The 15,365-nt window shown below is 46.8% G+C and overlaps 1 protein-coding gene across 1 annotated transcript; it reads right to left on the reverse strand.

The window, feature by feature from the left end:
• Nucleotides 1-8,782: 8,782 nt before the first annotated feature.
• Nucleotides 8,783-9,953, reverse strand: LOC102873074 (ADM-like). Its single transcript, XM_006885594.1, is given in 4 exon segments — nt 8,783-9,087; nt 9,090-9,352; nt 9,550-9,690; nt 9,856-9,953. Coding segments are annotated over 4 exon segments (807 nt in total).
• Between the last annotated feature and the right edge of the window lie 5,412 nt (nt 9,954-15,365).

Consider the following 15,365-nt stretch of genomic DNA (forward strand, 5'->3'; position numbering starts at 1 on the left):
AACAACAACAACAATGTTGTTGTGTAGGAGAAGGATGAACAATCTCTTCCCTTGTGATTAACTGCATCTGAAAACCCATTGGAGAGTCAGCTATGGGTCGGTTCCAACTCTACAGTACTCAACAACAGTGTTGTTGTGGGATTGGCCCGGGGATGCGAGTCCAGCCTCCTAGCTGGCTCCCAGAAGAGCATATGTCTGCGTGCTGCTCACTGGCAGGGATGGTGCTCTGCTGTCAAGGACCTCTCCAAAGCCGGAGTGCTAAAAAGCAACAGTGTTAGTCTAGAGATAAAGGTATGCCTGACCCAGGCCATGGTCTTCTCAATTGCTTACTATTCATCTGAAAGTTGGACAATGAATAAGGATGGCAAAAGAAGTATCGATGCCTTTGAGTCGTGGTGCTGGAGAAGAGTATTGACTGTCGAGAGCTCAAACAAGCGTGTCCTGGAGAGGGTGAAAGCCAACTGCTCCTTGGAAGCAAGTATTTGGAAGCTCCATCTCACATTCTTTGGGTGTGTTGTCAGGAGAGGCCGGTTCTTAGAGAAGGACATCATACTTGGAAGGATGGAGGTCAGCACAGGAGAGAAAAACCCTGTATGAGATGGACTTACACAGTGACTATGGCAATGGGGACAGGTGTGTCAGAGACACTGAAGTTGGCTCATGATAGGGCAAAGTTCAGAGTAATTGTTCATCAGGTTGCTTAAAGTTATAGTCGACTCAACAGCACATAACAACAATAACGTTATTATCTGACCCTCCAGTGGATTTTCAGAGGCTGTAAATCACACAAGAGGAGAATACCTATCTATCTCCTTGGAACAGCTAGTATCCTTGAACCTGATGCCTTTCAGTGAGCAGAATAACTCTGGACCACTAGGCCACCGGAGGTCTAGTATTACTAATAAGCAAAGAAATATGTAAACTAATAATGAGAATGGTTAATATTGACTTCCATTTCTAATCCATGACATAGTATATACAGTAAAAGTCCTCCTGCCATGAAGCATCCAGAAATCCTGGATAAGATACAGTTAACATCTTTTTAAATGCCTGTCTGTACTGCCATGAAAACTTGAGAAACATAGAGAAGCCCAAAATAGGATAACTCAAAAGTAGGAGGGAAAACTCAAGGTGACAAGCAGTCACCCTGAGCTTTGGGAGGATTTTCCTCTCATTAATAAGGAACCTGGCTGAGGGACAGGAGAAAAGAAACTGAGACACACAAATAATGTTAGCACTCTCCAAAGACTACTTTAATGACAACAATTTAGAACAAGAGGTACATTGTAGAGTGGATGAAGGGGAGGGAATAGAGAGAGGAAAATGTACAACAATCAATGAACGAAAACCTAACTTTTCTATAAACTTTCACTAAAATCACAATAATTTTTTTTAAGCTACAATTTGATGAGTGGAGGAAGAAGTGGGTAAAGAAAAATGGGAAAGATCTGGTGTGAAAATCAATGTATATGAACTTTATAAGTAAATCAGTACAAAACAAAAATTTTATTTTAAAAAATACTACCAATTATTAATTTTGACACTTATATAGTTTTGGCAGAAGTATAAACTTATATAGTTTTGGCAGAAGTATAAACTGAAATTTCCGGAGGATAATTTGGTGGAGTGTATCAAATCTTTAGCGACAACAACAACAACAAAAAGTTAATACTCATAGATGACCCAGTAATTTTTATCCTAAGACTTTACCCTTTAAAGTTATCAGAAAATTGTCAAAATATGACTGTCTAAAGAATTTTTAAATGATAGAAACTTGAAGGGAACCTTCATATTCAACAGCAGGGAACTGGTTAAACAAATTATGACCTCTTCTTAGGATGAAAATACTATGCATAAAATAAAAGGAACGTTATAAACATTTATTCATTGGCATGGAAAGATGCATACAACACACACTACATGACTTTTTTGCACATAGCATATTCCACAGGTGTTTTTAATGTATTTCTTTTTTATATTTTTATGCGCTAGGGAGAGTTCTGATGACCAATAAATAAGTGAAGATATTTTAAAATTCACTACAAATCAGAGCAACAGAAATTAAAGCAACCATGCTATACTACTTCATACCTATTATGATGATAAAGAACAGAAAAATGGATTCATAACAGTGTTGACAAGGATACAGGGAGATAGAAAGTCTTGAGCAGTATTGGTGGGGATGCAAACTACTACAGGTGTTTCGGAAAGCAATTTTACAGAATTTAGCATAATTAATGTGTAGAAGCCTTGAAACCAAGCAATACTAGTCTTGGGCATATACACTCGAGCAATTCTCATTCTAATCCTTAAGAGGGACATAAAACAGACATTCATCGCATAGTTTTTGTTAGAAAAATACTGGAAGCAATCTGAAATGTCCCTTGTTATTGAGGGGCAAGAACAATGAAGTGTGGAAGAGGTATATAATACAGACTGTTACACAGTAAAAAGAAAGAAACAACATACTCTTATAGTTTTATTGTTTAGGATTTGAGTTTTGTTTTGGGGTGTTTTTTTTTCAAGCATTAAGTGAGAAAAGTAGTCAAAAGTATGACTTGCATATTTAAAAGCATACAGTAACAGAACAACATGGGAGATTTTACAAACGTTTGGCATGCTTGCATACAATGAAGCTTGTAAGAGCTGGAATTCTATACTGCCTTGTGTTCTTCGGGGTCTCTCAAGTTTTCCATTGTGAACAATGTGCCGTCTCAACACTTTTCTATCACTCGTTTTGGTGGAAAATATTTTAATTTTCCTTCATTGGCAGGTTTCTGCCTTAAATAGGTTCCTGCTCTCACAAGTTTTACTGGGCATTAAATATAAGGGTTCCTATGAAGGAGATTAAAAGGAATGAGAAATTAAAAAAAAAATATATAATAAAGCATGATGCATAAATTGATGGTGACAATATTCCTTAAATTGAGGTGCTTATTTGATTCAGTTCTATGTGCCTGAGGTCATTTTTTAAAATGTATGTATATACAAAGAGCTCTAATAGTGTAGTCCCTGGTGTGCTGCATTTCTAAGTGAAAGCCTCAGTAACTCTAGTAGTTCAAGTCCACTAGCAGTTCCACTAAGCCTCCTAAGTTCCACTAGCTTCCTCCCACTAAGATTTACAGCCTCAGAAACCCAATGCAGGATTTCAAGCCTATGAGTCCAAACTGACTCCATAAGAACAGTGTGTTAGTGTTTAAAAGGTTACATACTAACTTGTTAATAGTATCTATCTCTAGGAGTGGTATGAAAAGGGAATCTTATGTGAAGTTTTTTCTTCACTGAAAAACTATTGTGCATAATAGGTAAAATGCATTCTCCTCTCTTTTGAATTTTCATCTTACTTCTCAAAACTTTTTTTTCTGCTGTTGGATAAATATACAATAGTCTACTAAAGTCAGCTGCCTGTGTGGCCAGAGTCATTTTATTGTTTTTCCAGAATGTTCCAAAATAGCATTGGAATAAGACCAGTGGGACCACCAGATAGCTGTCTAACCTCGCCCTTCTTCTCATGCAAATGGAGTCTGAGCCTCCAATCAGGCTTTGGCAGAAACCTCTGTGGGACCCTGGATAACAAGGTTCCTGCCTTACACATATGTACTCCTCCCTCCGCTAGAGGAAGGAGGGGCAGCACTCATAACTCAGAGTCAGCTCAAAACACCCTCTAAAAAGATGCCTTCAGCAGCAGTTGCCAAAGACAAAAGGTTCCACCTCAAGGGTGGAAACTCTATTTGCAGCTTTGTAGACACAGGTGTTCTTGCAGGCGAGTCAAGACCTAGAGTGTGGGACTGTGTTTGGCCAAGAATAGCTCAGAGGCCTTTCCTCAGAAGCCAGCTCTTGAGGCCTTCAGTGTATGTTCTAACTATATTTGGCAATGAAAACCAAGAGGTCACTGGCTTAACTCAGGAGGTGGGGGGAAAACCCAACACAGCTATTCCTGATTTATAATCCCTGCTTCAAACCAGGACCAAGAATTTTAAAACTCACTTCATTTATTAATTTCACACTCACTGGAGCTTGCAGCTAAAAAGACTCTCCTTTCCAGTACTGCTGGCCCTCGTGTAAATCTTTTGCAACCACAGGTGTAAATCACCTACCTAAGCCATCCCTGTGTTGGAGGACATTTGGGGACATCTGGCTAGAGATCCCAAATGTTAAAATTATCCCACTTTACTATGTCTTCATAGCATTAAAATAGCCTGAAGCACTTGGGTGCAAATCCAGACTCTGCTACTTATTACTTACTGTGTGACCCTGGACAAGTTGCTTTATGTCTCTGAAGTTCAGTGTCCTATGAGCAGATACAGTAACAGCTACTTCACAAGGCTGCTGTAACAACAAAGGAAGATAAGATACAGAAAATGGCTAGGAGAAAGACTGACACAAAACAGGTGCTAAGAACTCTTTTTCATCACTGCCCTCCCCCTTAGCTATTCAGTCAAGGTGTTGGCCTTTCAAGAAGTCTCCTGGTTCTCTGGGTCTGATTACAAATGGTTGGTACCACTCCCACAGCCAGCAACAGTAGCTACAGATAAAAAGCCATGACTGCTCTTCAGTTGCCGACAGGTCAAATCAGCTCACAAATGACTCATCACTGCTGATAAATGATGTGTTCTTGGCATCAGGAGGCTATATTCTGATAGGTTACATCACCTTGTTTTAGAAAAAAAAAATCTACACGGTAAATAGAATAGTTACAAGGAAGCGCCCCAAGGTTTCATGATGACCTTCAGTCAGTCCTGAACTCATACCAGACTGTTCTCAAGAGGGTCTCTGTCTCCTCAGACATGTCTCTAGTCACAGGATTTCCAGTTGGGAAGGACTCCAGCTGAGCAGCTGCCTCTTTATCTCAGAGCTGAACCATCTCCTTCAATTGCTTTGGATTCCCTAAAGTCATAAGACTCTCTCAGCAGAAGGTTAGCTGCCCTTTCACTGCTCAGAACAGCCCAGAGCTAGTGCCCAACCAGCCTCTGGCAGTTTGTCTGCAGCCTGCAGGCCGACTGGGTGAGGCTGGGCCAGAGGACTCTGAGGCTATGGTTTGAAAATAAGCCACTGTCTGCACAGTAGAAGGAAATGTCTGTGGCTCTCTGACGTTTCTGTAGCCCCTTTAGACCACCTGGCACAGGCATTTCAAACTGGAGCTTTTAGTCTCTCATTCATATGTACTCTGTACCTGATGCAGTCCCTGGCCCAGCATTGCAAGAGAGTAAGTTGTAAAAGTGTCTTTGACACCAGTGATCTGCTGCTTCATTTTAGCCAGCCCCTCAATTCTGGCTATTACAAAATCATTGTTAAAATCACTCATGAAAATGAAAGCAAAACTATTTCTTTCAATGTACACTAAAGGAACTCGCCATCCTAGCCCCGTAGAGAGTCCTGTGATAGACAACAGAGTCAAAAGGCCGAGGAGTGGGTATGCTGTTCCCCAAAATATTTCCTTTTTCCAAAGTCACTTCAAGTTTTCTCATCTGGAAGATTTATGAAATCAACTAGAAGCACCAACATTTTAACCTTGGTTTGCAATGGAAGAACCAGGGGAACTTTTTTGAAAGTTCAACCTCCAGACTGGGTCTCTTGGATACCAGATGAGTCAAGGAAACAAAATATTGGGCTGCCTCATCCATAGGCAGGTATCTTGCATCTCTCCAGAATACTGAGACGCAACAATGCCACTCTACAGACTAAGCTGCACCTGATCCAGTCCATGGTCTTCACAATTACTTGCTACTTCTCACCACTGGATCAATCGGTAGCATCAGGATGGATGGTGAAGAGATTGAGATTGTTCACAGCTTCAGTTTGCTCGGCTCCACGGTCAACACTCTTGGCACCAGTAGCCAGGAAATCAAAAAATGTATTGCGATGGGAAAGTCTGCGGTTAGGGACCTCTCTAAACTACTCAAGAGCAGCGGTGTCTCTCTGGAGACTAAGGTGCGCCTGATATGGGCCATGGTTTTCGCAATCACTTGTTATGCATTGGACAATGACTAGGGAGGATAGAAGGAGAATTGACGCCTTTGAGCTGTGGTGCTGGAGAAGAGTATTGAATGTACCATGGACTGCCAAGAAAACAAACAGATTCATCTTGGAGAGGGTTAAACCAGGCTACTCCTTGGAGGCAAGGATTCTGGGGCTTCGTCTGACATACTTTGGACATGTTGTAAAGAGAGACAGGTCCTTGGAGAGGGACATCATGCTGGGTAGAGTAGAGGGACAGAGCAGGAGGGGAAGACCCTCTATGAGGTGGATTGATTCAGTGACTGGGGTAATCAGGATGGGTGTGTCGGAGACAATGAGATTGTCACAGGATAGAGCACGTTTAGGGCTGTTGTACATAGGGTCGCTATGAGTCGCAAACGACTCGATGGCACATAACAACAACAACAACAGAGAGCTGGATAATGACTAAGGATGATAAAAGAAGAATTGATGCCTTCAAGTTGTGGTGCTGCAGAAGAAGAGTCTTAAACATACCATGGGCCACCAAGAAAACAAATAGTTCTGCCTTGGAGAAGGTGAGACTAAGTTTCTTCTTGGAGGCTAGGATTTTGAAGTTCCATCTCACATACTTTGGGCATGTGGCCAGGAGGCAACCATCCTTGGAGAAGACTATCATGCTTGGAAAGGTGGAGGGACAGTGCAGGAGAGGAAGACCCAGAATGAAATGAATTGATACAGTATCTGGGGCAATGGGGGTAGGTGTATCAGAGTCAGTGAGATTGGCTCAAGATAGGTCAGGCTTAGAGCTGTTGTACGCAGGATCACCGTGAGTCACAGGTGACTTGACGACACTTAACAACAATAACATTTTTATTTTATACTGGTTTACTTACTAAGTTAGTTGATTTTCACACCGGACCTTTCCCATTTTCTTTACCCACCCCTCCCTCCACCTACCAAATTGTGTGACCCTATGATCACCCCCCATTTGGATGCTTATACACATTTTACTAATTATCTTTCTATCTCTGTGTTAATGATCTTATACAGTATTTGATCTTATGGGACTGAGTTAGTTCACTTAGCCTAATTCTCTCCAGTCCCTCCCAATATGTAGTGACTTTCGAAATCATTGCTCCTGCATGCTGTGTAGTGTTCCATTGTATGAATGTACCATAATGTCTCAATCCATTCGATGTGGTTGGACATTTAGGCTGTTTCTATGTTCTTGCAATGGTGAATAACGTTGCTATGAACTATGGTGCACATATCTCCGTTTGTGCCTCAGTTGTCATTTTCTCGGAGTGTATTCCAAACAGTGGAATAGCAGGTCATATGGAATTTCTATGTTCAGCTTTCTATACTAACTGCTCCACTATCCCTCTGCCCTTTCAAGTCATGCAACCAGGACTCACTCAGTGCCCAGCTTCCATCATCGGAATTGGGATCAACCTACTAAAATGATAAAACATCAAGGCAGGAGGAGGAAGGAAGGAAGGAGAGAAGAAAGGCAAGAAAGAAGAGAGAGAAATGGGGAGGGGGAAGCTGGGGCAGGAGGAAGGAAGAGGAGAGCAGCGAGGGGAGGCGGAACAATGAAGGTCTCGGGCCGTCGGAGGCGCACGGTTCCGGCGGCACGTCCTCCCGCCAGCAGCTGCACCCCGCGCAGCGTGTGGGCGCTGAGTCACAGCTCCAGAACACCGAGTCGCCGTGCAGGTCTCAGGCGAAGGGGAGGGAGCAGGAGGCGGGCCTGGTTGGCATCTACAAACTGTTTTTCTTTTTTTTCTTCCCCCCCCCCCTTTCCTCTTTTATTAAGGCTGTGTGCTGACTCCCACGTAGGAGGACTTATTAAACCGCACGTACTGTCTGGCGGCTCGCGGCGGCAGGCAGGGGGCGCTGCAGCCTCGCTTATGAGCTCCGCGGCCTCTGAGGCCGGAGGGGACTGGGGTTGTTGACCAGGTCCAGCTGCGGTTCCCCCCTGCCCCCGGAGGCGTCCCAACATGTTGCAAGGGTAGCTTTTGACTTTAACACCCGCGGCAGTATAGGGGAACCCCTCACTTAGAAGAGCACGGAGACCTCCTCGACTGTGCCAGGCAGGCACGCCTTTGCACTGAGCTGCCTGAATAATCCCATACATCGTGGAACGGCGGTGCTTGCTCGCCTGTCTCCCCACCCGGTCGCCACTCGAGGCTCTGCCCTCCACCCCGGCCACGCGCTCCGCGCGCCCCACGCCGCCTGCCGAGCTCGTGACCGCTCAGCGCTCGCAGTTCCAGCACCGCCAGAGCCAGCACTCCCGGTGCGCCTCACATTTCTGCAAGCCGGGCAGAGGGACTCCCCTGACTCCCCAGCTGGTTAGAATGGGACAACCACTTTTCCCAAGACACTTGAGCCAAGAATGAATCTGCATTGAGACCATTTATTAGTTAGCTATTTCGCATATCACCCATTTCTTGTAAATAAGATTATACTGAAACACCGTTTTCTTCTTCCATGGGAGGTAATCACTCTCGTCCACACACCCAAACACACACCGAACGTTACACCTCGCTGAGACATTCTCTTATTAAAATAGAAGGGAGGGGTAATACAATTGCTTTAGAATGCCCTTAATACAATAGATAACGTACAAAAATATCTCTATATTTGAAGTTACAAAACAATCTTGACAGCAACAAACTTAAATAGTGATAGTTACCTCTGTATGTACAACACGCATTGCACTTTTCCTCGCTAGGTTTTGGAAAGTTCAAGTAATGGTGAGGCTTGCTCCCCGGTGGGGTGGCACGCCTCCGTGAGAAATCGGTTTATGGACGGACACGACAGTGAGAGTCTCAGCGTTTATTTCTCAATTTCTCCTCTCTGCGAGCCTGGGTAGTCCCTGGGATTCCGCAGTCTCCCCGGGGTACTCGGTTCGGATCTGGACGAAAGGAGCTCTGTCCCACGAGGAGGAGCCCCTGCAAAGCCAGAACTCGCCGCCAACAGTCGAGATCTTTGCAGGACTCTTATCTCGGCCCGTCCCGTGTAAGGCTAATTTAGACCTCGGGTCGGGGAAGCCCTCCGCCCCCGGGAGGCGCCAGCGGGATGCTGCTGCAGCCGTTTGCGCTTCAATCCTGAAGGGGGCGGCGAGTACTTGGTGCCCCCGAGGCTTTAAACCCCGCGTACTCGTGGTTCCAGGGGCAACAGGGTCCGACCCCCCGCGGCTTCGGCCAGAGAACGCCGGCGTCGGCGGCCGTAGCCCTGGGGGCTGATCTTGTGTCTAGGGGCAAAACCGTCCTTGTCCTTGTCTGTGAACTGGTAGATCTGGTGCGCCAGTTTCTGCACAGTGCACGTCCCGAAGCGGCAGCCAAAAGTTCGCAGGTTCTTGTAGCTGTTCTGGCGGAAGCGCTTGACTCGGATGCGGGCAGCGTCCAGGTTGCTGGAAGGGGGATGAGGGGCAACGTGAGACCCTCGTCATGTAGGGTTTTCGCCCAAGCCACAAGGACGGGATCCGTTCTAGAATCCAAGAAATCTGAGAACGTCTCCCGCCATCTGAGCCGCCATCCAGAGCGTCTATTCCCCGGAGAGCTCTCGCTCCCCGCCCCCACCCCTCCAGATGGCACCCAGCGTAGTTACCTGGTTTGAGAGGCTGCCTTCACGTCCTGGGGCTGAATAACAGTCTGCACAGGCCCGGCCTTCACGTCCATAAGACTGGTGGGGTGGCTGCTAGACGCCAGTAGGTCCCTCTTTCCACGGCTTAGAGCCCATTTACTCCATCTAGAAAACACAAGCGGACCAGATTCGCCTGCGTCCCGGCGAGATCTCTGCCCACACCCGTCCCGCACCGGGCAGCTTGGTCCCTTCCCTCAACCACTTCCAACCCCTTGGCCAGTTTCCCCGGTCTGCCAGGTACTAAGGACTGTGAAAGCGCCTGGAACTCACTTCTTTCGGAATTCCGACGCCACGTCGAGCCGCGCAGCATCGGCGCCTAGGAAGGCGAGGGAGCCCAAGTATATCAAGGCGACTGGCACCAGCTTCATCCCGGCGACGATGCACAGACCCTGGGGAGAGAGAGCGAGCAGCTGAGCGTGAGCGCCGGGCCAGGAGGGAAGGCGGGGGCCCCGGCGCGGGCGCCTCGCTTGGCTCAGACCCTTATCTCCCTCGGGCGCAGAGAGGCGCCAGCGGCGTTTGCACCAGCCGGCGGGTGACAGGCTCCGCGGAGGAGGCCGCTGCACAGCTCCAGGCTCCCAGAGGTTCCCTACTCAACGTCCCCGGGCTTAGGGGCTTAGCTCGCAGTGCACGGAATTTAGGCCCGGAATTGGGGGAGTACCGCTCTGAAGACCCTTCAAAGTGAGTAGTACTCTTCACCCAGGCCCCCTAATCTCCAGCCTCAGCCAGGTATCCCCTTAATCCGTGAGGTTTACGGCACCTACCTGCTGAGAGAGGATCTGCAGGGAAGCAGAGAGGAGAAAGTCCGAGTTGTCACTCTGGCAGTGGCAAAACCCCAACGTCCAAGTCTGGCTGCGGTGAGAAGCAAGAAGTGGCAAGGGTCGAGCTCTTCTGTCTGGTGTCACCAAGAAACCACTGACTGTCCAGTGCGGTTCCTCGGCTTTATATGAGCACCGGGGCGGGGCCTCAGCTGCCCACGCGCCCTCCCTTTTTCCACCTCGGGCGCGCGCTCCTGCAGTCCGGCACGCGCCTTACTTGCCAATGGGTGTGGGTCTTGAAGGGGTCCCATGGGTCCAAGGAGCTCAGGGGTGGCCTCCAAGAGATTAGTGCAAGAGCTACCCCGAGCTTAACTATGGGGATACAGAGTTCAGATCTTGAGGCCAGGAGGAGAGTTGATAGTGCTTCTTGGGGTCTTTACCCAGCATTTATGCAGCCCAGGGTTCCTGAGTTGGTGACAAGAGCCAGCTGGGACCACTACGTGATGACCTGAGCCCCAAACCTGGAGACCTCTGGCCTCAATGGGACCGCGCCCCCTACTGGTTTGACGTCTGACCTGGGCGCGACCCCACACTTGCGCTGAGGGGCAGGGGCAGCGCACAGAGCCAAGAGGCGCCCTGAGAACGGCAGATACCCAGGGTTCCTGAGTGGGCTGGGAAGATTTTGCAATAGCGGTAGGGCTCAGAAAGACTGATTTGAGAATTGGGTGGAGGGGGTGATGCCGTTTTAAATTTCGGGTCTTACATACATGCCTATTTGGAAATACAGGAATAACCAAAATTAAGATGTTGTTCCATTTCCCCCTCCTTGGAATCCAATTATGCCTTATAAGGTTACAACCTGAGAGTTTGCCTGGCTGCCCTCGGAGCCTCCAGTAGCCCGTCGTAAACGTGAGGACTGCCTAACTGCCAGGCAGCACACTAATGCTTCACGTATGCTAATCGCTTTACAGGTTACAAAACTCTGCCACATCCTAATTTCTTTTGATCCTTATACCACCCTCTGGTTTAAGCGAAGGAAGGTAACATTACTTTCCCCTCCTTTCACGAAGTAGAGAATTGAAGGTCGTCAGAAGGAAAAATCTTGCCCACTTTAGAGCTGTAAGCAATAGAGCTCTATCTCACTCGGCCCCCCACGCGAGCGTGGAAGGGTGGGGCGTGGTGTGAATTCTTTCAGGCTGGGGTCATCACCTTGTCAAGGGGGAGAGGAGAGTCTCTGCCCTCGCCCAAAGATTTGTGCCTGTTCATGATGAATCACTCCCAGCACATTTGTCACCTGTACTCTTCCATTGCTACATCTTGACTTCACTTTCCTACTTGCCACCTGGGAGGGCCTTGGGAAGGGAAGATTCGGTCCCTCAGAAGGTCTCTGGGGTCCCACACCTACAGCTTCAGCCTCGGGTCACTCAGCAGTGTCTTCTCACAAAGTACTTTAGCGTCAGTGTCTGTCGGCAGGATGTCTCCGATGTCTTGTCACCTACTCCCTCAGCCTCGGGTCCTAGAAGTCTAGCACCTAGGTAGAGAGGCCTAGGGCTCCCGATCACAAGAGCCGGGCTGACGTGTTCATAAGCCCTTCTTCTATACCAACTCCTGTAAAAGTGAGCAAGTCACGCCTCCCCTGTAACTTGTCCAAGAAGATCTCTAAATTTCCTCTCCGCTGCTCTCTGCAGCTCCAGTTCTGAGCCACGGAGGACAGGGCCGATCGATGGCCCGGACCTTGGCCACGATCCGGGACGCGCACTGCTGGCTCAGCCGCCTTCCTGCTCTCAGCACAGAACCGTGGACGTTGCACCTGGGGAAGGAATGGCCGCTCCGAAGTTATGTTTTCTGAGGTCTCTTGACAGACCCGATCGGAGTTCCAGCTAAGAGCATGGAACAGATTCCTAGCTTTAAATTTCCCGGCTGGGGCACCTAAGGTCGGGGAGAGGGGCGCACCGAGGCGACCCCGCCCGGCACAGCGTCGTGCCAGACAGGGGGCGGGTCGCCTTCCGCAGCTGATCAGGTCAGGCTCTGCACTGAGCGAGCGTCTGCTCTTGTTTCCAGAAGCTTCCTCAGCCCAGCCTGTTTTTCTCACTCGCCCATTTCCCATTTCTCACTTCTTCCCCCTGCTCTTTGCACCGACCCAGTCCAGGACCGGCCATCTGTCAGTCTGCGACAGTCTTGTCGCCAGCTTCCAGCTTGGGTGTGCCAGAGCAGGGGTTTTTTACTTTCATTTCTTCGGCTCGCGCGCCCCTGGCTGTCGATGAGGTCAAGGACGGCTGGACGCTGGCTAGAAACCAGGGACGGTCCCGTGGTCTGGACTCGTTTCTTCCAGTCTCCACCAGCCCCGGGGGGAGGGAGTGGTGGTGGGATGAGCGGTTGTACCTCCTTGTTTCCTAGCTCGATCTTTCAGGAAAGCCCCAGATTCTGAACGGAAACGGAGCTCTTTCTCCGGCCGCAGGAGCGTGGAGAAGCATGTTCTTGGCGCAGACTTCGCTTTGAACTGGCGGCGAGAAAAGCAAACCCGTGAGAGCGGAGTTTCATTTCAGTGGCGTCTCGGTGCCAGGGCTTCCCACCTGACAGCCTTGGCACGCGCCTTATCAGCCCAGGTGCGCTTTGTCGCTCTGGCACTGAGAGTCCTGACACTTGAGAACCCTGCCAATATTTCTCTAAATTAGATTCCATATTGACAGAGGATTTTGCTAGAACACCATTAGCTTCGAAAGTGTGTAAGTGTGTGCGCGCTCGCTCGCAATTGCACGCACAACTCCACAGTATTGTGGCGTTGAACTGGGGCGTGGGGGGGACACCCTACAAAGAAAGAATTTCCCAAATCTTGGAACCTGTGTCCACCTACTCTCCCCTACCTCGTGGAATCTCGAGTTCACATAATTATCATAATGACAAGAAAATCACAACAACGTGTTTTCGGTTCAATGGGCCTATCTAGAAGAAAACTCAGCAGTGAGAGTCCGACTCCTGAAAATTTGTTAAAATGGCATTGGGATTGTGTAGTCACACTGAGCACGCACAGTACAAGGAGCGAAGGAAGGGGAAATCTTCAAAATGTCGCTGACAGAAAAAGAATGCTGACTCATGAAAATACACTTTTCAATGCCCAAGAATTTTAGCGGCCAGAGAGCAAGTAAAGTAAATCGCAAAGCACTGGAATGAACTTATGTGTCCTAACATCGTATATGCACATTGAAGTCCAAATAGGCTAGGGTCTTGTTAAATAAGTTGAATCTCACTTTCATCACATTCTAGTTGAATTATTTGAAGGCTCTAAAATAAATCTTTGTCCTTAGCAATGTTTGGAGTTTGTTGTGTTGTGTTTTTAAAAGTGTGATGATGTTTTATTTAATTAATAGTGCAAACACAGTTCTGAAGCCAAAGAGACGATACTCCGATACTCCGGTCATTTAGAATAGTAGAGAAACTATAAAGAACATTAATGACACCAATAAGGGCAGCCAAAGTGTAATTGCTAAGTGAGTTGCATCACTATCTCAGTTGTTTTATGCAAATAGGAAGTTTTGTGATATATTTATTATTCACAGTTGAAATTGCCTTTGTTAAACTGAGGGTTGGTTTACAGAGTCCATTAGAAAAGAAGGTTCAAGAAACATCCTCAGTTATAACACAAAGTCTTTTAGAGAAAGGACACAACCAACCTTTTGGATTTGGTCATTCATAGAAGAAAAAACAGGATGCAAAGCTCAAAGCATTTTTTTAAAGTATTATTTATTTATATCATCATTCACTTTTATGAAATAATTCATATACATTTTGTTTTATACAGTTATTTCTGTACATTGTGTTTTATATAGTCACTTTTATGTCTACTTCTCCTCAAGTCTCTATTAAGCCTTATCTAGTTCTTCATTTACCTCCCCAAACCCCTAGGAATCTTTGTTGTACTAGCAATTTCTTCTTCCTTGTTCCACAACCCTTCTACTCTGGAGCTCTGGTGTATCTTCTTCCTACTTTCTAATTACAATAGCCATATTGTCAAATTAAAACAACAGTGAGATACCATCTCACCCCAGTAGCAGCAGCAAAGCTTAACAAGACAGCAAGCAATAACTGTTGGAGGGGAAATGGAGAGATTGGAACTCATACAATTGCTGGTAGGATTGCAAAATGGTACCACTACTATGAAAGGCAGTTTGGTATTTCCTAAAAAAAACTAACTTAAAAATCACATGTGACTCAATCATTCCACTGCTGGGAATATAACCCAAGGAAATCAGAGTTGAAACACAGAGACATATACAACTCTGTTCTTAGCAGCAGTATTCGCAATTGCAAGAAATTTAAAATAACCCAAATGCCCATCAGCAAATGAATGGATAGAAGAACTGTGGCATATTCACTCAAAGGAATACTATGCAGCACTAAGGAACAACAAGCAGGAGTCTAGAGAGCATTATGTTGACTGAAATAACATAGTCACAAAAGGACAAATGCTGCCTAAGACCACTGCTGTGAAAATAGAAAGGTAACTGAGAAAGGAGAGAGGAGGGAGAAAATAGAAATGGAATGGGTAGACAACAGTACGAGAACCAAGTCAGCTAAGAATCAATCTAGGAAGAAACTGAAGACCTAAAAAAAAAAAAAAAATCTAACTTCTTCAAGAAGCTAATACAATTCAGATCCTTTCCAGGAAAAAAAAAAAATGCAAACACTATTTAAGTATAAAATGGGTGTGTGATTTCAGGAGACTGACCAAAGTGAGAATTCTGCTACAGATCAAAAGTATTGTTGTTGTTGTTGTTATGTGCTGTCGAGTCCTTTGCGACTCATAGCAACCCTATGTACAACAGCCCTAAACCCTGCTCTTTCTGTGCCAATCCCATTGCCTCTGACACACCCATCCCGATTACCCCAGTCACTGAATCAATCCACCTCATAGGGGGTCTTCCCCTCCTGCACTGTCCCTCCACCCTACCAAGCATGATGTCCCTCTCCAAGGACCTGTCTCTCCTTACAACATGTCCAAAGTATGCCGGATGAAGCCCCAGAATC

Source organism: Elephantulus edwardii, unplaced genomic scaffold (genome assembly GCF_000299155.1).
Source record: "Elephantulus edwardii isolate Elephantulus edwardi_28Jun2011 unplaced genomic scaffold, EleEdw1.0 scaffold00044, whole genome shotgun sequence".
Taxonomy (NCBI): Eukaryota; Metazoa; Chordata; class Mammalia; order Macroscelidea; family Macroscelididae; genus Elephantulus; species Elephantulus edwardii.